This window comes from Loxodonta africana, chromosome 1 (assembly GCF_030014295.1).
Source record: "Loxodonta africana isolate mLoxAfr1 chromosome 1, mLoxAfr1.hap2, whole genome shotgun sequence".
Classification (NCBI taxonomy): domain Eukaryota; kingdom Metazoa; phylum Chordata; class Mammalia; order Proboscidea; family Elephantidae; genus Loxodonta; species Loxodonta africana.
In genome coordinates, this window is record NC_087342.1 from 105,730,606 (window position 1) to 105,749,837 (window position 19,232).

General features: G+C 51.3%; 2 protein-coding genes across 4 annotated transcripts in view; both read left to right on the plus strand.

The window, feature by feature from the left end:
• Positions 1-79: 79 nt before the first annotated feature.
• KLC4 (kinesin light chain 4) lies at positions 80-14,088 on the plus strand. Of its 3 annotated transcripts, none has more exons than XM_064286294.1 (17): positions 108-166; positions 1,032-1,122; positions 2,028-2,309; positions 3,528-3,758; positions 5,307-5,388; positions 5,975-6,185; positions 6,602-6,689; positions 8,916-9,017; positions 9,236-9,409; positions 9,737-9,836; positions 10,022-10,074; positions 10,286-10,356; positions 10,547-10,655; positions 11,182-11,322; positions 11,889-12,004; positions 12,422-12,485; positions 13,166-14,088. In XM_064286294.1, exons 3-17 carry the CDS (start codon positions 2,052-2,054, stop codon positions 13,214-13,216), a joined length of 1,851 nt encoding a protein of 616 aa, XP_064142364.1. In that variant the 5' UTR covers positions 108-166; positions 1,032-1,122; positions 2,028-2,051; the 3' UTR covers positions 13,217-14,088. The 3 variants fall into 3 exon arrangements, with proteins under 3 accessions (XP_064142363.1, XP_064142364.1, XP_064142368.1); XM_064286298.1 differs by lacking the exon at positions 108-166 and adding an exon at positions 180-644; XM_064286293.1 differs by lacking the exon at positions 1,032-1,122 and having other exon boundaries at positions 80-166.
• A 1,274-nt stretch (positions 14,089-15,362) lies between these two features.
• The window catches only part of PTK7 (protein tyrosine kinase 7 (inactive)), a 73,972-nt gene continuing 70,102 nt past the window's right edge, over positions 15,363-19,232 (plus strand). Inside the window, exon 1 of the mRNA XM_064286335.1 lies at positions 15,363-15,560. Within this exon, the coding sequence (XP_064142405.1) occupies positions 15,482-15,560 (79 nt within the window). The 5' untranslated portion in view covers positions 15,363-15,481. The remainder of the gene's footprint in view (positions 15,561-19,232) is intronic.

Here is a 19,232-nt window from a genome sequence, read left to right on the forward strand (position 1 = left end):
TCTCGCGGCGCGTGGTCAGAGCCAATCCCCGGGCGGCTCTGAGGTAGCGTGATTGGGAATAGGCCCCGCCCCTGCGAGCCGTCAAAACAATTGCCTCGAGCGGCAGCCATGATGGATTTAAAGGGGCAGTATTGGCAAGGGCTGCAGCCAGACCGAGAGACTGCTGGTGAGTCTTTGAGGGTACTTCTGGGGCTGAGGGTCGGAGGTCCCACCACGTCTTACTCCCGCACTCTCGGACAGGTGAACAAACCCCCTCCGACCGCCCTTACATGACTAGAAACGGACTCAAAAACTCCGCCCTCCGCTGTTCTTCCCCCGCCCCTCGGCATCCAGAAAGACAGACGGCCTGCCCCGCCCCCCCGCGACCGACTGACTCACTGACCTCGGGACAGTCCGCCGCTGGGTCCCCGCCCGTGACGCCAGTCTTGAGGTCCATTAGCACCTCCTCCTCCCCGCCCCCTGCCCACTTCACCCAACCCGCACCTTGGGCCCTCTGGGCAGGTCGACAGCCTGGGGCACTCCTCAACCCCATTCCCAGTCCCGGAAGAGCAATTCCCAGTGCCGCGTTTCCCTGTGACCCCGCAGCCGCTTAGCAGACCTGCCATTTTTCCCTACATCATCAGGGGTTTGGGAGGCACCCTAAGGTGACTCTTCTCAGAGCCTGTTAATAGGTGGTCGTGACAGAGAGCAGGGAGTTACCCCAACTTGGCCTCGGGGAAACAAAGCCATGAAAGTGACTGGGCTGGGAGTGACCAGGTCTTCCTCCTCATTCTTTCTCAGACACGCGCCTGGCCTTAGGTCTACTGATCAAGTCCCTCACTCCATTCTTGGGAGAAATTAGTCCCCTAGGCCTGGGGTGGAACGCTGGTTTGGGGAAAGCGGAGGGACGTACATTGGTTGTGTTTGAAAACTTGTAGGCAAGGGGAGGGAGGGTATTTGTCTTGGGTGGGGCTCTGAGCCTCCAAGGTCGTCGGGGTGGCTGTGAGTTGGTGAGAGGGGGTGGGAACGCTGGACTCCTGGACTTTGCGCAGGGCAGATACTTGGCTGCTGAGCAGAGTTTCTTCCGGGCTCAGGCCTGAGCCCCGCCTCCGAAGCCAAGGAAGGGCTCTGCTCTGTATACAGGTAAGAGGATTTCAAAGGTGAGAAACAAGACCCTTTTGAGGAAGTGGGAAGCCAGCCTGAGACCCTGGGGATGAGAAGTATGGGTTGAAGACTAGTGGGGAAAGATGCAAGACTGACTCGCTTTAGAGATGCTGGGTTTAGCTCTGTGGATAACTAAGCCTGAAGACCTTGACCCTTCTGGGGCCCTCTCACGTGGGTCCTGTGATGAAGGCTCCTACTTTGTTCTTTTCCCTCTCTTCCCTGACTTAACTTTGAAATACATTCCTTTCCTTTTTTGAAAGCTCTGCACTGTTTTCTGCATATCTCCTTTTTACTGTAACAGTTGTTCCCGTTGTTACTGGGTGCTGTCAGGTTTGTTCCGACTCATGGTGATCTGTGACAGTAGAAGTGCCCCATAGGATTTTCTTGACTGTAATCTTTACAGAAGCAGATCGCCAGGTCTTTCTCTTGTGAAGCCTTCGGAGTATTCCACTCTTTTTGGTTAGCAGCGCTTAACCTTTGTGCCATCAAGGCTCTGTGTTCCTTTTGTAACTCTCCCTAAACACTTTTTCTGATTCCCGCAAGTGCTGTCTTTTGCCCCCTGATTCCTTTTTTTCTTTCTACCTCCCTTTCTGCTCTATTGCTAAGTCCTAAATCCCTGTGGTAGTTTTAAGCACTTTTGTTCTTTCCTAGTCTTTTTTCTCCAAAACTCAGTTTCTCTCCCTCCGCACTTGCCCACATTCTTAGATTTGTGTATAGTGTTGTAGGCTCCCTCCCCACTGGTCTGTCTCTCCCCAGCCAAGCCATGGGTTACCCATACACTCTCTTGTTCCTTCTCTTGGATCCTCACCACCCTCAAACCATAGAACTCAGCCTTTTTTTTTTTTTTTTCCTTGCTGCAGCTGAGTTTTCTTGTTTCTTCCTAGCCCTGGTGAGGTCCCTTGGCCAGGATGTCGGGCCTGGTGTTAGGGCAGCGGGATGAGCCTGCAGGGCACCGGCTGAGCCAGGAGGAGATACTGGGGAGCACTCGGTTGGTGAGCCAGGGGCTGGAGGCCCTACACAATGAACACCAGGCTGTGCTGCAAAGTCTGTCCCACACCATCGAGTGTCTGCAGCAGGGAGGCCACGAGGAAGGGTTGGTGCATGAGAAGGCCAGGCAGCTGCGTCGTTCCATGGAAAACATCGAGCTGGGGCTGAGTGAGGCCCAGGTAAGATGGTGGAGGTGGTGCCAGATGGACCAGGGTGAATGGAGGAGCAGATGTCAGACTAGAGCCTTGATTGGACTTGGGACCACATGGGATCCCTTTGTCCTAGATGCATGCATTCATTCATTCATTTAGTAAATATTTATTTTTTTTATGCGCCAGGCACTCTTTTGGGTACTTAAGCTACGTCAGTGAACACAGTCAAAACTCTTGTGCTGTCTTGGAGCTTACATTCTAGCTGGGGGGGTGGGGCGGGGGGACAGACGATATGCAAATAAATAAGCAAATGAATCAGTATGTCAGAGGGCTAAGTGCTAAGGATAAAGATAAAGCAGTATAGGGGCTTATGGTGTATGCAGAGAAGACACAATTTTGATTAAAAAAAAAAAACAAACCTGTGCCATTGAGTCAATTATGACTCATAGGGACACTACAGGACAAAGTAAAACTACCCCATGGGTTTTCCAAGGCTGTAAATCTTTACGGGAGCACACTGCCATATCTTTTCTTCCTTGGAGCGGCTGGTGATTAGCAACTGAGATTTTAAACATCGTGCCACCAGAGCTTTTTAATTTTAGATAGAGTAGTCAAACAAGTCTCCCTAAGAAAGTACATTTGAACAGAAATTCAAAGGTGAGGGAGTGAATTGTGCAATAACTAGGGGAAGAACGTCTTAAGCAAAGAGAACAGCATGTGCAAAGGCCCTGAACTGGAATCTGGTGAGTTCAAGGACCAGTGAGGAGCCAGTGTAGCTGAATGAATTTTTGAGAGGTGATGGGGTTAAAGGAGAAGGGGACAGATCGCGCAGAACTTGTGGGCCATCATAAAGGCTATGCTTTTACTTTGGATGAGATAGACACTCTTGAGATGTTTTGAGCAGAGGAGTGATGTGGTCTGACATGACATTTTACAAGGATTCATCTGGCTGCTGGTTTAACTCTAGGGGATCAAGGGCAGAAATGGAGACCAGTGAGGAGGCTGTTGTAGTAACCTGAGTGGGAAATGATGGTGGCTAAGGCCAGGGTGGTGGTAGTGTAGGTGGTGAGAAGTTGGATTCAGAGTACATGCTGAAGGTAGAGCCATTGCTACCCACCCCAGCATGGTCTGCACCCCCTGGGTCCTCTGTGTCCCTGCCAGTCTTGCCACCTCCCAACAGTCTTTGCCACCTATCCCTGAATGCTCCCATCCAGAGTCTGGAGCTCACAGGATGTGCCCCCCTAGGTGATGCTGGCTCTAGCCAACCACCTGAGCACAGTAGAGTCGGAGAAACAGAAGCTGCGTGCTCAGGTGCGGCGGCTGTGCCAGGAAAACCAGTGGCTGCGGGACGAGCTGGCAGGCACTCAGCAGCGGCTGCAGCGCAGTGAACAGGCTGTGGCTCAGCTGGAGGAGGAGAAGAAGCACCTGGAGTTCCTGGGGCAGCTGCGGCAGTATGATGAGGATGGGCACAGCACGGTGAGTAGCAAGGTTGGTTGAGGGCAGGTGTCACCACAAATGGGGCAATTAACCTCTCATCCATGGGCTCAACAGTTCTGCCTGACCTGCCCCCATCTGGCAGAATTCTTTTTTCAAGCCTGACAACTCCAGGTGACAGCAAGAGGGAAACAGTGTTTGCTCATTCAACCAACATTTTAAATGGCAGACACACTGAAAGTGAAGAGATGATGTGTGTAAGACACAGACCGGTGAAGCTGGCCAGGAGGGCTAGACACGGAGAAGTACCTGAATGATTCCAGCCCAGAATCCTAAGTGCTACAATGAGAGCAGGCATAGCCTAGATGAGCAAGAAAGTTTGTTCTCGAAACATGGAAAATTCAACCTTCGCTCAGCAGGCATTTACGTACCTCTGTGCCGTGTGCAATGTGAGAAGGTGTATGTAGGGGAGACATAAGGGTCTATAAAAGAGAGTTTCTGCCTTCCTGAGCTTATAGTGTTATAATGTAGGTGTAGGGGCAAGGCTTACATGTGAGATCACATATGTGACAATTCAAACTGGCAAGTGCTCTGTGCTGGATGAATGATCCGGTCAGTGTGGCAGGAATTCCAGGGAGATAGGTTCCAGTGTGCTCAGGTCTGAGGAATCACAGAGGAGGCAGGGCACAGGGATGGATAGGATTTGGGCTGGATTTTCTACTTGAATGAGTTCAGAGCTGGAGTGTATTTTAATTTGTAGTAAGGGGAACAGAGTGTCCCTGGGTAGTGTGAATGGAAGAAAGACCTGGTGATCTACTTTGGAAAAATCAGCTGTTAAAACCCTGTGGGTACAGTTCTACCCTGACACACATGAAGTTGCCATGAATTAGAATCCACTCATCAGCAACTGGTTTAGTTTTTGGAAGGAGAGGGAGGAGCTCTCTAGGCTAGGATGTCGCAGATAAGGCTGCAGGACTAGAGAGCTGGTGTGTCCCAAGGAAAGTGAGTCAATGATTTGCATAGGACACAGACTGGTGAAGCTGGCCAGAGGGGCTGGAGATGTTTATACGAAGCTGCAATTCCTGGTGAGAAAAAGCATATTTCCCAGTGTGGGACGGAGGTTAGACAGTGAAGCTTGGGCACTAAGTCCAGAGGTGGCAAAGATGGTCCCAGGGCTGAGCTAGATTCCCCTAGGGTACACGTCCGTAAGCTCAGACACACTCCCTGCCCTCGGGAGAGACAGGACAGACGTATAATCAGTGTGAACACACAGGGATCAGCACAGGGATAATCAGCTGTAATTACAAGAGCTGAGGAGGAGGGGAGGCTGGAGCATGAAGGTGAGTGGGAGGAAATTTTCTGGATATGAAGGAAGGGAGAGTTAAGAGATTTTGGACTGAGCATCTCTGGTTTTAACAAACAAGAGAGGCCTGAGTTTGGTGGGGCTGGATGCTGGCTTTCCCAGGGGCAGGGGCATAAACGAGGGTCTTCTCCTAGGCCCCATCTGTCAGTACTTTCACTGCTTAGAGGGTTCCTTGAAGAGGCTATTGGTGATGTCTTAGCCCTGACATGCTGCTGCTTCTCTTCCAGGAAGAGAAAGAGGGCGATGCCACTAAGGATTCCCTGGATGATCTCTTCCCCAACGAGGAGGAAGAAGACCCCAGTAATGGCTGTGAGTCTGCCTCTGGAGTTGGAATGTGATGAGGGGTAGCAAGAGGCTGGTCCCAGCTGTAGCCCAGCCTGTACACAGCATGCTTACCATCCAGAAATAGGTTCTCCACTTCCTCTGAAGATGGGGCAGGGACCTGGGCTAGAACTTATATTTCCTCAGCCTCCCCTTTATTCATCAAAAAACTTAATTCATGCCAGGCACTGTGCTAGGCACTAGGGATACCAAGATGAAAAAGACACAGGTCTTGCTGTTACGATGTTCACAGTCTAGCGGGAGAATGGCCCCGAAGTGGAAGTGGGAAGAGCACGATTGCCTCAAGGCAAAGGACCAAGTCTTTGCCACCTTTGTATTCCTGGCACAGCCCCTAACTCGTGTTTATTGAATGAATGAATGACTGGGTGAACATATGGGATTGTGTAAAGGAGTGAGCAAAAGTATAGCAATTGAGGCAGGTCTTGAGTGAGAGGCCTGGTCGGGGGTGGGCATGGGCCTGGGAATAGGGCATGGAATGGGGTTGGGAAGGGCAGGCAGCAAGGAAGAAGAGGCCTCTGAAGAAGTCTTCTATACATTTTCTGGGATGGCTCAGTGTCCCGTGGCCAGGGCACCCAGCCAGGCGGATATGAAATCCCAGCAAGGTTGCGGACGCTTCACAACCTAGTGATCCAGTACGCAGCCCAGGGTCGCTATGAGGTGGCTGTGCCACTCTGCAAGCAGGCACTAGAGGACCTGGAGCGCACATCCGGCCGCGGTCACCCTGATGTCGCCACCATGCTCAACATTCTCGCCTTAGTGTATCGGTGAGTACTGCCATCCTCTGTCACCATGAAATCTTCCTCCAGATTCCCACCTTGACTCTTCTTTAGTCTCCATGCCTCCTTTGTACAGGCTATCTCTCCTCTCTACCCGACTAGAGCACTTTCTCCCATACCAGAACTTTTATGCTCCTTGCTTCCTAGTCTCTCCTTCTAGGAGGGTATCTTTCTCCTTTGTTTCTGTCTCTTGCTTCTTGTAACTTGTGGTCTCCTCTTGGGATGGTAGCGCTCTGCATCCAGGTATGGGGTATATTGGTGAACCCTTCTGACTGCCCACACCAGGCTTCCCGTCTCTTCTTGGGAGTCCCCAATCCCCAAATGTATCTCAGCTCTCACAAAGGGAGGGAGATGACTTGGGGGCAGAGTTTTGAGTAACCCCTGTTATTCTTGTACTCTTCCAGGGACCAGAATAAGTATAAGGAAGCTGCCCATCTACTGAATGATGCCCTCAGCATCCGAGAGAGCACCCTGGGCCGGGACCATCCTGCTGTCAGTATTCCCTCCCTCTCTCCCCGAACCCCTGCACTCTCTGGGTCTCTCTCAGGTTGTCATTGCTGCCCTCAGCCCACTCGCTAGGGGTGCTCAGAGAAGAAGGCATGGGGACTCCTTTCTTCCAGCCACTGTCCACTGATCCTAGTGGTTCTCTACTCTCTGAGACCCAATGATTCCTTTTTATAATGAATGTTTTTCTGAAATTCAATCCATAGGTAATGTAACCTGCCTACGCATATAATTTCCCCAAAAGCCAATAAGATACCATAGTTAATATAAAAGAAAAACAAGGGAAGTAATTTATTGGAAAATAATACTGAGTACCACTATGTTAGAAGATGTAAAAACATAGTCAGATGCTTATATACAATGAGTATATTTGGATTTAGGAGAAGAGCAAGCAGAAGTCATTCCCTGTAAGAAATACTAGTAAAATGAAAGAGCAGAAGTATGGGGGAATGCAGGTAGTCCCCAACTTAGGACGTATTCTAGTTACGATGAACTACACTTACGACCATCTGTGCTTTGTTTTTTTTTGTATATCTTATTAGTAGTATGCACTGTATACAATGCAGTGTTTTCAACCCCGAAAGACAAAGATTGAATTTATAAAGGAACTGAAAATAAAAGGTAATAATAATGCAAACTTAAAAAAAATCAAGGTATTCGACTTAGGTCGGAACTGACTTACAACGGAGTCATCGGAAGCAGAACCCCATCATAAGTTGGGGACTACCTGTACTAGATTAAAAGCCAGTTAGAAGAAATAATTACAGACGATGTATTTGTATATAAGAGAAAGAAATAATCTTAAGTAGGGATAGCATGCCAAAACAAATTATAGATTGTCAAAGTGAAGAAAATGAGAAATAGGACATTTTTGAAAATGAGCTGACAGTGTGAAAATAATTCCTTATGTTACCACGTGTGATAGGCAGGGATGATGTATCACAGAAAACATAGCTCCCATCTTGATAGCCGACCAGATGTCAAAGCAGACATTTCAGTGTTTGAATGTCTGGCAGGACATTCAAAAGTTGGCAGAGCTGTCTTACACATGCAAAACATCTGTAGGTTCTTGCCTCTACCGAGGTAAGAGTGCTCCAGCCTTTATGCAAACAAAACACGAACCCAGGAATTTCTGAAAATCCTCTTAAGGAGCAATACAACCCCTGTTTGAAAAAAAAAAACCACTGCAGTCATCGATTCCAACTCATAGTGACCCTATAGGACAGAGTAGAACTGCCCTATAGGGTTTACAAGGTTGTGCTTTTTTTTTTTTAATTGTGCTTTAAGTGAAAGTTTGCAAATCAAGGCAGTCTCTTATACAAAAACTTGTGCACACCTTGCTATGTACTCCAAGCTGCTCTCCCCCTAATGAGACAGCACACTCCTCCTCTCCACCCTGTATTCCCCGTGACCATTCAGCCAGCTCCTGTCCCCCTCTGCCTTCTCATCTCACCACCAGACAGGAGCTGCCAACATAGTCTCATGTGTCTACTTGATCCAGGAAGCTCACTCCTCACCGGTATCATTTTCTGTCTTATAGTCCAGTCCAATCCCTGTTTGAAGAGTTGACTTTGGGAATGGTTCCAGTCTTGGGCTAATAGAAGGCCGGGGACCATGACCTCCAGGGTCCCTCCAGTCTCAGTCAGACCGTTAAGTCTAGTCTTTTTAAGAGAATTTGAGGTCTGCATCCCACTGTTCTGCTCCATTGGGGATTCTCTGTTATGTCCAAGGTTGTAAATCTTTATGGATGCAGGCTGCCACATTTTTCTCCCGTGGAGTGGTGGGTTCGAACCTTTTGTTTAGCAGCTGAGTGCTTTAACCACTGCACCACCAGGGCTCCTAGACTACTCCTGTACAGAGCTGCAACCTACAGCAAACAACCAGTTGCCAGTCAGGTCTGTTCTGACTCATGGCGACCCCATGTATGTCAGAATAGAACTGTGTTCCTTGGGGTTTTCAGTGGCTGATTCTTTTGGAGGTAGATTGCCAGGCCTTTTCCCGAGGGGCCTCTTGGTAGACTTGAACTTTCAGTCTTTTGGTTAGCAGCTGATTGTGTTAACTGTTTGCACCACCCAGGGATGCCTAGAGAACCTCAGACTCATCCTGTTCAGTAATTTTCTTTCCCCAGCCTTGGAGTTGTACAGTATGGGGCCCTCCTAGGGGTCAGATTCTTGTAGGTCCTTTACAAACATGAGGATGAGTCTGTCATTGTAGGTGGCTGCCACACTCAACAATCTGGCTGTGCTCTATGGCAAAAGGGGAAAATACAAGGAGGCGGAGCCGCTGTGCCAACGGGCACTGGAGATTCGTGAAAAGGTGCCCACACTCTCTCTCCGTTCTTCGCTTGTTGCTGTGACTCCTTCTGCACTATCTCTCCTTTTGGTCTACCCTTCTCCCTTACTTTTTTTTACACTCCCATCTTTGCCTTGTTCTCCCTTCCATCATTCCCTTCCTTCTGCACCCCCCCCCCCCCGCGTGCACACACACACCCACTCATGAACAATCATTTCTTGGCTCCTCTGTTCTCCAACCAGGTTCTGGGCACTGACCACCCAGATGTAGCAAAGCAGCTGAACAACTTGGCGTTGTTGTGCCAGAACCAGGGCAAGTATGAGGCTGTTGAGCGCTATTACCAGCGGGCTCTGGCCATCTATGAGGGGCAGCTGGGGCCAGACAACCCTAATGTTGCCCGGACCAAGAACAACCTGGTAAGGGAGAAAGGGGCAAAGTGGGCAGAAGGTAGGGAAGGGAAAGACCAGCTAGATCCGGGAATCGGAAGCCTCTTCTCCTTTGTGCCTGTCTCTGGGCCTGCCTTCAAGGCTGAGCGGTCTGCTTCATACCACTGGGAAGACAGAAGTTCCATAGCCTCCTGGGAGTGGGGAGGGTATACCCTAACCCTGCAGCTATAAAAGGAGGTGTGAGGAGGATCTCTGGGAAAGTCGTAAAGAGGCGAAGAAGTAGGAACTCCGGAGCCTGGCTAAAACCCTGGCTAAGACCATCTCTGGCTCTTGTGTTTTTGCTTTCCTGCCTTCCAGGCTTCCTGTTACCTGAAACAGGGCAAATATGCTGAGGCCGAGACACTATACAAAGAGATCTTGACCCGTGCCCATGTGCAGGAGTTTGGGTCTGTTGATGGTGAGCGGTGAGGGCCTGGGGGAGGGGCTGCAGGGAGGAGAAGAACTATAGGCCAAAGGTGGGTGGTTCCCAGGGGGAGCCAGACCCCTTTAGTCTAGCCCTCTTGGCCCCTGGGCCCTGGCTCCCCCATACTGTCCAGATTGTATTCTCTAACCTGCCCACTCCACCCCATGTATCACCCCCAGATGACCACAAGCCCATCTGGATGCATGCAGAGGAGCGGGAGGAAATGAGCAAAGTGAGTGGGGGGGCCCAGCCTGGGAGCCCAAGGCTGCCAGGGCCTCTGTCATACTCCTTGCACTAAGCCAGCTCTTCACTTCCCACCTGAGCACCAGTCCCAGTCGCATGGTGCTTTCCCCAGCCCAGCTTACATCCTAGTCCCATGCCAGCTTGTGCACCAGTACCTCGGTACTCTGATCTCTGGCTCACTGGCCCCTGTCCTCCTGCAGAGCCAGCACCGTGATGGCAGTACACCCTATGCTGAGTATGGAGGCTGGTACAAGGCCTGCAAAGTGAGCAGGTAAGCTGCCAGTAAGAAGCCAGCTTGGCCTCTGATGCTTGGTGCACTCCATCCAATCCTTGGTCCCAGCCTCCTGGACCTTTTCCCTTCTTCCCTTTGTCCTTCCCTCAGCCTTAGCTCTATGCCCTTTTTCTACTGTTTCCCTTCCTGAATGCGTTCTTTCTTCCTTCCTTGGTCTCTCTCCCCACAGCCCCACAGTGAACACTACTCTGAGGAACCTAGGAGCTCTGTACAGGCGCCAGGGAAAGCTGGAGGCAGCTGAGACCCTGGAGGAATGTGCCCTCCGTTCCCGGAAACAGGTCGGAGACATGGAGAAGGAGGTTGGGGAAAGAAGGGTCCTGGGGAATGGGGGACCACTGAGTCTCCATGTAAGTCTCCCAAGAACAAGAGGAGAGGCTGATGAGGAGAGTAGGAGGGAGCCTAATGGTTGTTTTTAAGCATGATCTTACCCTCCGTTTGCCCTTTGTGGTCAGAACTGCAGGTTCAAGCTTCACTTCACTGGATGGGAATATTAAAGCCCTGCCTTTTCACAAGCTGGCCTATGAAGAATCTACTCAGGAGGGGCATGCGTGGTGTGGGTGAGGGGACCGCTAAGTCAGAGTTTCTCAATTGCAGATCTGAAATCAATTCAGTGCGGGTCATGGCTAAAAATATATGTGTAGGAATGCATTACAGATAGTAAAGGCGAGTACTGTTCTATTATATGTGTACTGAGAATCCCAAGGTAAAATGTTTTCTTTGAGGTGCCTGATGGTCAAAAAAAGTTGGAAAGCCCCATCCTGAGGAGTTAAGGAGTGGAAAGTCTCAACTTCTTTTTCCTGCCAGGGCACTGACCCCATCAGCCAGACCAAGGTGGCGGAGCTGCTTGGGGAAGGTGATGGTGGAAGGACCTTCCAGGAGAGCCCAGGGGGCAGTGTGAAATTCGAAGGAGGTGAAGATGTGTCTGTGGCTGTGGAGTGGTCAGGGGTAAGTCTGATCATTGCCCTTTGACCTCTCCTGCCCGCTGTTTGTGTGTGTGTGTGGTAAATACATATGTAATAAAACATTTGACATTTTAACATTTTTTTACAAATATATTAATTACGTTCATCATGTTGTTCAACGATCACCATTATTTGTTTCCAGATTTTTCCGTCATGCTTAACAGAAGCACAGTATCCCCTAAGCAATGAGTCCTCTTTTCCTCCTCTTTCCTACTTGCCCCTGGTAACCACTAATTAACTTTGGTTATTAATAAATAAGTTAATAAACACTTGCTCTCCTGCCCACTCTTGCTGGCGATGGTGAGAGGCTCTGAGCCTGCTCTTCTCCAGGCCCATGTAGGATTCAAGGGCATGTTGTCCCATTCTAATCCACTTAGCCCCACTCCTATCAGGGGTATGTCTGGGAGTGAGCTTTTGACAGGGCTCTTGTTTTCAATCACTGGGCCTTGTGGGGGAGGGTACACAGAATAAATGGCAGAAGTAAACTCAGAAGCTAGTCTGCATGGAGTCTCCTTTGCTTCTGTTCCCCATCCTACCCCTCCCAACCAGGATGGAAGTGGGACCCTGCAGAGGAGTGGCTCGCTGGGTAAGATCCGGGATGTGCTTCGTCGAAGCAGCGAGCTCCTGGTGAGGAAGCTCCAGGGGAGCGAGCCTCGGCCTTCCAGGTACACAGTGAGGTTGTGATATGGCAAAGCAGGCAGGTAAACCCTTGCTTCCAGCTTCTCTTGGTTCCTGATTTCTAGAGGAGAAGCACCTTAGAAAGAAACATAGAGGAGGTCAAGGGGATGGCCATGGAGAGACAGTTTGGTCAGAATGGGCGTCCCTAAGGGGGAATGATGGTGCCTGAGGAGATGCTGGTTACTGATGAAGTGTGTGTGTGGCGGGGGGAATGATGGTGCCTGAGGAGATGCTGGTTACTGATGAAGTGTGTGTGTGGCGGGGGGGGGGGGCGGGTGGTGGGATGTAGGGAGGCAGCAATTTGGGATCAAGGCCTCAAGGGCAATGGCAATGCCAAAGAGGCTTGAAGCTTTAGGGCCACCCAAGAAGAGAGGAGGCCTCAATGATTTCTTCTTCCATTGCAGCAGCAACATGAAGCGGGCAGCCTCCTTAAACTATCTGAACCAGCCCAATGCAGCACCCCTCCAGGTGAGAGCCGTGCTCGTGAGCATATTGGTGGTGAGAAAGAAAAGACAGCCAGCCAGCAAGGCCAGTGGGGGTTAGGTTAGAGGGGAGAGCCACCTGAGATGAAGACTCTAGCCAGGGAGCTGAAGTAGTTAAGGAATCAGGCAGACAACTTCCTGGGCGTGGTGACCACCAAGGGACAGTTCTGGGTTGGAATTAGTAGCAAATAAGTTAATCAGAAGGAGAATAGGAACTTCTGTTCTCTAAACTAGTACTTTGGGATTATGAATAATTCAAGAATGATTTGAATTTGAAGGTACTAATTGCTGTCCTTCTGCTACCATCATACTCTTCCTCTTGGGAACTTACTAGTAGATGTGAAGGGAAAAAGAAAAAAAATTCAATAATCTTAATTGGAGAAAATCCTAATGACGTTTTAGTGGAAAATGATTACTTGTTTCAGCACATGCAAAGTATATCCCAGTGTTCATGTGGCTGTTCCAGGTATTTTCTCCACCAGATCGTGGTCTCCTGGAAAATCCTAGCAGAAGCTAAACTAAGCTCCAGAGCTTGGGTCTAAGGTTATAGGCTCCATTCTAGGTCCAGAGATATGTTATAGCCATGAGATGGCTGGAGCCTCTGGAAGACACAGTCTTTGGAGGTTGAGGTCTTTGGGCTGATGGGGTATTTATTGTCTGTTTCAGGGCTCTCGGGGCCTCAGTGCCAGTACCATGGACCTCTCGTCAAGCAGTTGACATTCAACCAACCCCCCTAGGTCTGCTGCTGTGTCCCCTTACAGCCCTCACAGCATTCCCCATTGCTCCTGGCTCTTCCTCACTCCAAGGTGGGACAGTGAGGGGGAGCGGTTTAATCGGGGATTGCTTCTGCCCTTAGGGTCTCTGCTCCCTCCTCAGGAATCCCCCTCAGGAAGGACCCTCAGGATGCCCTCTCCCCACCCTATGGTTCTCTAGAGTAGCTAACTCTGAGGCCCATAAAGTGGGTAAGAAGCAGTTATGGACCTCAGAGATGCCACCTGCTGCTGGCTTCTCTATCACAGGATTTGGGGGCTGGCCAGCCAAGCCACCTTGCCCTGGCCTCTCTTGTTCCCCTCTGCTGCCTCACTTCAGGTCCATGTATTTCACTTTTCTTAAATAAAAGAATCAGGTAAATACTTGATTGCTGATTGCCACTTGAATCCTGATTGAAGAGAGCAGAAAGGAGAGATAGTGTTGGGGCCCTTCAGTTATGGATAGAATTGTGTCCCCCCAAATTATATTGTAAATCCTTACCTCTATGCCTGTGGTTATAATCCCATTTGGGAATGGGTTGTCTTTGTTATGTTAATGAGAGAGAATTAGTATATGTTGTGTTTTGAGTCAATCTCTTGAGATATAAAAGAGACTAAACAAGCAAATGAGAGAAGCAGAGACTGGGAAGAGAGATGCCAAGCCACATGAAGACTGTCCAGGAGCAGAAGCTCAGAAGAAACAAGGACCTTCCTCCAGAGCTGACAGAGAGAGAAAGCCTTCCCTTAGAGCCAGCGCCTTGAATTCAGACTTCTAGCCTCCTAAACTGTGAGAAAATAAATTTCTGTTTGTTAAAGCCATCCACTTGTGGTATTTCTGTTATAGCAGCACTAGATAGCTAAGACACCTTCACAGAAGGGTGAGGGGCAATGATGGATAGGGCAACAGGAGGAGTGTTGATTCTTGGATCTCTCCTCTCTTCCTTCCCCCATTTGTATCTTCTCCAGCAAGGCCTGCAGGAAGGCATCTGGGGGATGGGGGAGGAGGCCTACAACCCAAAGAGAAGGTGCTATGGACTGGGTTGCTGGGGACATGTGGTGTCCATGTGGCAGGACCCTGGAGTCCTGGCGCCACTGCTCTAGGATATGTGGCTGCCCCTCCTCCTCCCGGTTGCTTGGGGGAAGGGAGGTCTCTGCAGGCCTGGGGGGCCCTCCAGAGCCAGAGCAGGGGAAGAAGCACTATCCATCCCCTCTCAGCATATCCCGGAGGCCTGAGCAGCAGCTGGGGCCCATCTTCTAAAGCTTGACTCCTCTTGACCCGCCTCCTACACCCCTTGCTGCTTTCACAACAAAGAAAGAATGTGGGGGTGGTGGCGCTGGGGGTGGGGGGCGCACAGAACAAGGGCTGTGCTGGGCCTTCCCACAGCTGGAGACTTGGCCGTGCCCTGACACAGCCCCAGACTGCCTGGAGATGGACTTGGGATGCATCTGTCAGCTTAACTGCCTTCAGCCTGTGTTCAGAGGCCAGTCTTTTTCTACCTTTGGGTTCAGATTGGTCCAGAGCCAAATCAGAGCCCAGCCACGCACTCCCCTCCCCCTTCTCCAGTCTGCAACTGTCCTGGAGCTCCACAGTATCTCCAGGTTACCCTGCTTTGGGACACACAGGACTCCCTGCTGTTCCAGGTCACCCTCTCTCCTTAATGAGGAGTGAGGCAGAGCCCACCCTTTCCCTCCTCTCCTCCCCCTTGGTGGAACCCCCAGAAAGGCCCAGAACCAGCACTGACCATCCTCCCCAGGGGCCATGGAATCACAAAAGTCACTTTGGTTTTCCTGGGTCCCCTACAGACTACAGGCAGTGGGCGCAGCATACGACCCCCTACATCGCTTAAGTCCCCTGCACTTCTGGGGCCCCCTCCTCTGTTCCCCATCCCTCTCTGGTCCCTCCCCCCAACAGCGAGCTCCGCCCTCTCCACGGCGAGGAGGGGGCGTCGGGGGGCGGGGCGCCGCGCGGAGGCTGGCGGGGAGGGGGCGTCGCTGGGCGGGGCTTTGCCGTGGCGGCGGCGCGCGAGGACTCGGAGGTAGCGGGCACGCGCGGCTCTGGCTCCGGGTCCGGCTCCGGCTCCGGCTCCGGCACCGGACGGCTCCGGCTCGGGATCCGGCTGCTGTTGCTGCAGCGGCGCCAGCGCTCCGGTGCGCTCAGGCTCTTGGGCCGGCCGCGGAGCGCAGTCCACGCGCACGCTGTGCGCCCTCGGCCACTGTCCCTGAGTCCGCCGCGATGGGAGCTGCTCGGGGAATCCGGGGCAGCCCCCGCCGGCTGCCTCTGCTCAGCGTCTTGCTGCTGCCACTACTGGGCGGTGAGTTCGGGCAAGCTTGGGGAGAGGGGCTCGGGAAGCGCTGGAGCCCCGCAGGCAAAAGGAGGCGGCCGGGAAGATGGGTTTGGGCGTCCAGGGCAGGAGAAGAAACCCTGGAGTGGTGGAGAGGCTCGTCCGTGGTGCAAGGGGCGCAGGAAGCCCGGGGGCCGGGAGTCAGGCTAAGCCCCAGCGGACTCGATCGAAGCCCCTCTGCACCCGCGGCGGCGGAGACGCGTTTCCAGCCTCCACAGAGTTTTCCTGGCCTGACCAGAGAGTTTGCTAGAGATTTGCCGGAGTTACCGGCACCAGGCCCAGATGGGGAGTTTCTTTTCGGGGGAGATAGGACTACCCGCCTTGGGGGTGCAGTCGGGTGGTTGGTGGTGGGGTAGACGGAGTTTCCCCACCACCAGGCTCAGCCCAGGTGAAGGAGGCCAGGCCGGAACCCGATGCGGGACCGACCTGAAGCGCGCAAAGCGCGGATCTTTGTTACCTACGCCCGACCCGACGCTCCCGGTTTCCTTCCTGCAAGTTACTGGGCAAAGCTGGGACCCCAGATGGCCCTATCGGTGAGGGCGGACCATTCCACCTCCTCTAGCTCCGGGGCCTGAGTCCTGAGCCCACTCCCTAAAAAAAAATAAAAATGCCGGGGTTGAATTCGGGGAGCGGGGAGTCCTAGGCTGTCGTGGTGACTAATGTGTGAAGGCCGCTGCCAAAATCGGGCATGGCCGGCCTGCAAAGGTGCGGACGGGGTTTGTTCTGCTCAGTTCCTGGATTTCTATCCTGTCTGTACTCCTGGAGGGAAGAAAATCTCTTTCTAAGGACAGAAAGGCAAGAAGAGTTCATTCTATCTTTTCTTAGAGGGCCTCGGCATTTTGAAGAGGGTGTGGCCCACATCTCTAGGGCAGACAGAACCCCCTCTCCACCTCCCTACCCACGCAGCCTTTATTTCCGGGCTTGGTTACACCTGAGAGTCACCGCGAAGGTGCTGAAGTGCCTTACAGGAAGGCACCAAGCTACCTGCACACCCCAACAGCCTGGATTGGAAATACACCCCTGCCCTCCCCAACCCTCCAACACACAAAGTCTTTGGTGGTGGTCCTCCCAGCAACTCTCTCTTGGGCAGCTCTGCCCAGGAGACCTAGTCCTAGCTTATCACTTTACCCCCTCCTTTGGGAAGTGGCAATTGGGGTGGGGGAGGTACACTAGGAATTGTCATTTCTGGCATCTTCCTGGCCTGCCAGCTGTGGAGGGGTTTGGTGCTGGTGGAATCAACTTCACCCCCACCCCCAGCTGTAAAAGGAGAGGTAATTGTAACCTAGAATAGAGAGGTAAGAGCAAGCTCCAGGGATTTATAGAAGGTATTTCTGGAGCTGCCTTGTGTTCCTTGTGATGTGTGGGGTGGTTATTGCCCCTGGCAGAATCCACATCTGCTTCCAGAGGAAGTATGGAAGTTGCTTGTTCAGCCAGGATCCTGGGCCCAGCCATATGGGTGAGCCTGTGCTCACGGGCCCCCAGGGTTGGCCGGTTGGGTTCCCGTGTTCAGTCCCCCGTTATGACTGCCTTCACTGCTGCTGTTTAGAGTTCTAGAGTCCGCCAGGGGAGATTTCTGATGGAGTTGGGGCTCTCAGTTCAACAAATGCTAAATTCCTAAATTCCTTCCGTGAGAAGATGACTCTGAAGTTAATCACTGTTAATCCGGTGACGGGTGTTTAGCGGAGGGGGGGCTGCTGTGGGGGGAAGTTAGGGCAGGCTGAGGGCTTGGGACAGGAGGTCTGGAATCTCTTCCCGGGTGGGGGGATGTCTTGTGCTCAACAAAGGAGCATTTTAATGAGAGCCTTAAATCAGTTCCACCAAATGTGCCTTGCTACGGAACCTGCCCATGTACTGTAAACAATTTTAGCTGAGGCGCCTGCTGTCTTCTAGTGAAATCCAGGGCCTCAACCTACCCCTGGACATCGTGACTTCAGGGGAGCGAAGATTTTTTAATAGATCACAGTAGATTTTTCCATCTCGTTGTTTAACTGTGTAATTAACTGGAGTTGTAGTGAGACCCCGGTGTTCATAAGGCCGGAGTAAGGGACCTAGGCTAGCTTGGTTTGTGGATTAGACCATTCTGAAGTTCGAGTAATTATGCTGTAAATGCCTGAGTAACTTCCCAAACTTTGAGATCCTTGTTGTGATAAATATGGTGAAGGAGGAGGAAGGGAGGTCTTGATGTTTGACACCTGGGGCTCTTAACCCCAACCGCTTAACCAGTCAGTGGTCCTGACTTCCCATCCCCATCCCCCTCTCTGGGTTCTTTTCCCCAGGCCCTTGTTTCTTTGGTGAAATTGAGTTGTCACGTCCTGAAATAGCTGTCCTGCAGATCCCCCCAGGCTCTACAGTCTGTAATTCAGGCCTAGGAGTTGCTGTTCAGTGATGGGTTTTCTCAGATGTCCAGGAGTATAGTGGAAGTCAGGGGTAATCTTGGCACATCAATTTGCCAAAGCAGGCATCCCTGAACGTTACCGAACACTGCTTATAGTGTGATCCACCCCTACTCGGAAACCTCGGTGGCTCCACAATCCCTGCAGGATGTAGTCAAACTCCGGGTGTTCAGAGCAGAGTGGAATGGTGGAGGGAGCTTGGCAGTAGAGATGATCCATTTGGCAAAGCAGGGACTCAAACTTTTTGACAGGCCCTGTGGCCTTGGGGGCAGATTTCTTGACCTCTCAGTTTGCCTCTTCTGAAAAGGTGCTTACTTCCTGGAGTTGTGCTGGGTATTAAATACAGTGAAGTATATAAAGGTCCTGTTTCTGTTCTTCCCTCCCCTGTGGTGTGGTTCCAACGGACCTTTCCAACTTTGCAATCATCCCCAACAATAAACAGTTCCTACCTTGTTTTCTGCTGGAACCCTCCATTCCAGCCCAACTGGTCTATTTCCCATCCCTGAAAACATACCTGGGAGTCCCTGGGTGATGCACATGGTTAAGTACTTGGCTGCTAACTGCAAGGTTAGAGGTTTGAGTCCACCCAGAGGCATCTCGGTAGAAAGGCCTAGTGATCTACTTCTGAGAGATCATAGCATTCAAAACACTATGGATAACGGAGCTCAGCTCTACCCTGATGCATGTCGGGTCGTTGTGAGTTGAAGCGGATTTGACGCTAACTGTGTTTCTTAAACATACCTGGTTTTCTGTGACCTTTCTTTCCTCTTAGGCTAGTCCCGTTGTGTGTATTGCTTCCCCTCATCTCAGAATTGACTCAACAGCAACAGATTTGGTTTTGGTTTTTATGTATGCGTGGAGTCTCTGCGTAGAGTAAACTGTTATGCTCTTGGCCGCTAACCAAAAGGTTGGAGGCTTGAGTCCACCCAGAGGATCCTTGGAAAAAAGACTTAGTGATCTACTTCTGAAAAATCAGCCATTGAAAACCCTGTGTAGCACAGTTCTATTCTGGCACACATGGGGTTGCCACGAGTCAGAGTTGACTAGATGGCAACTGGTATGTATGCTTATTTAAAAAGTGAATGAATTTTTGGGTACACGGCAGAGAAATCAAGGGCAGCATTAAACATCCCCTTTGCATCCTGGGCATTTGGGGTCTTTTGTGCCCTGTCCGTCTTCTCTGGGTTGGGGTTGCCTATTGTTCCTCTGAATCAAGAGATCAGACCTTCCTTTCCTATTTCTGGGCTGT

Bases quoted from the DNA above. Each gene is read 5' to 3' on its own strand.
- KLC4 (XM_064286293.1), top strand. From the start codon at position 2,052: ATGTCGGGCCTGGTGTTAGGGCAGCGGGATGAGCCTGCAGGGCACCGG. The intron at 3,759-5,306 runs GTGAGTAGCAAG...CTTCTCTTCCAG, and splicing joins ATGAGGATGGGCACAGCACG to GAAGAGAAAGAGGGCGATGC. The intron at 12,486-13,165 runs GTGAGAGCCGTG...TGTCTGTTTCAG, and splicing joins CCAATGCAGCACCCCTCCAG to GGCTCTCGGGGCCTCAGTGC.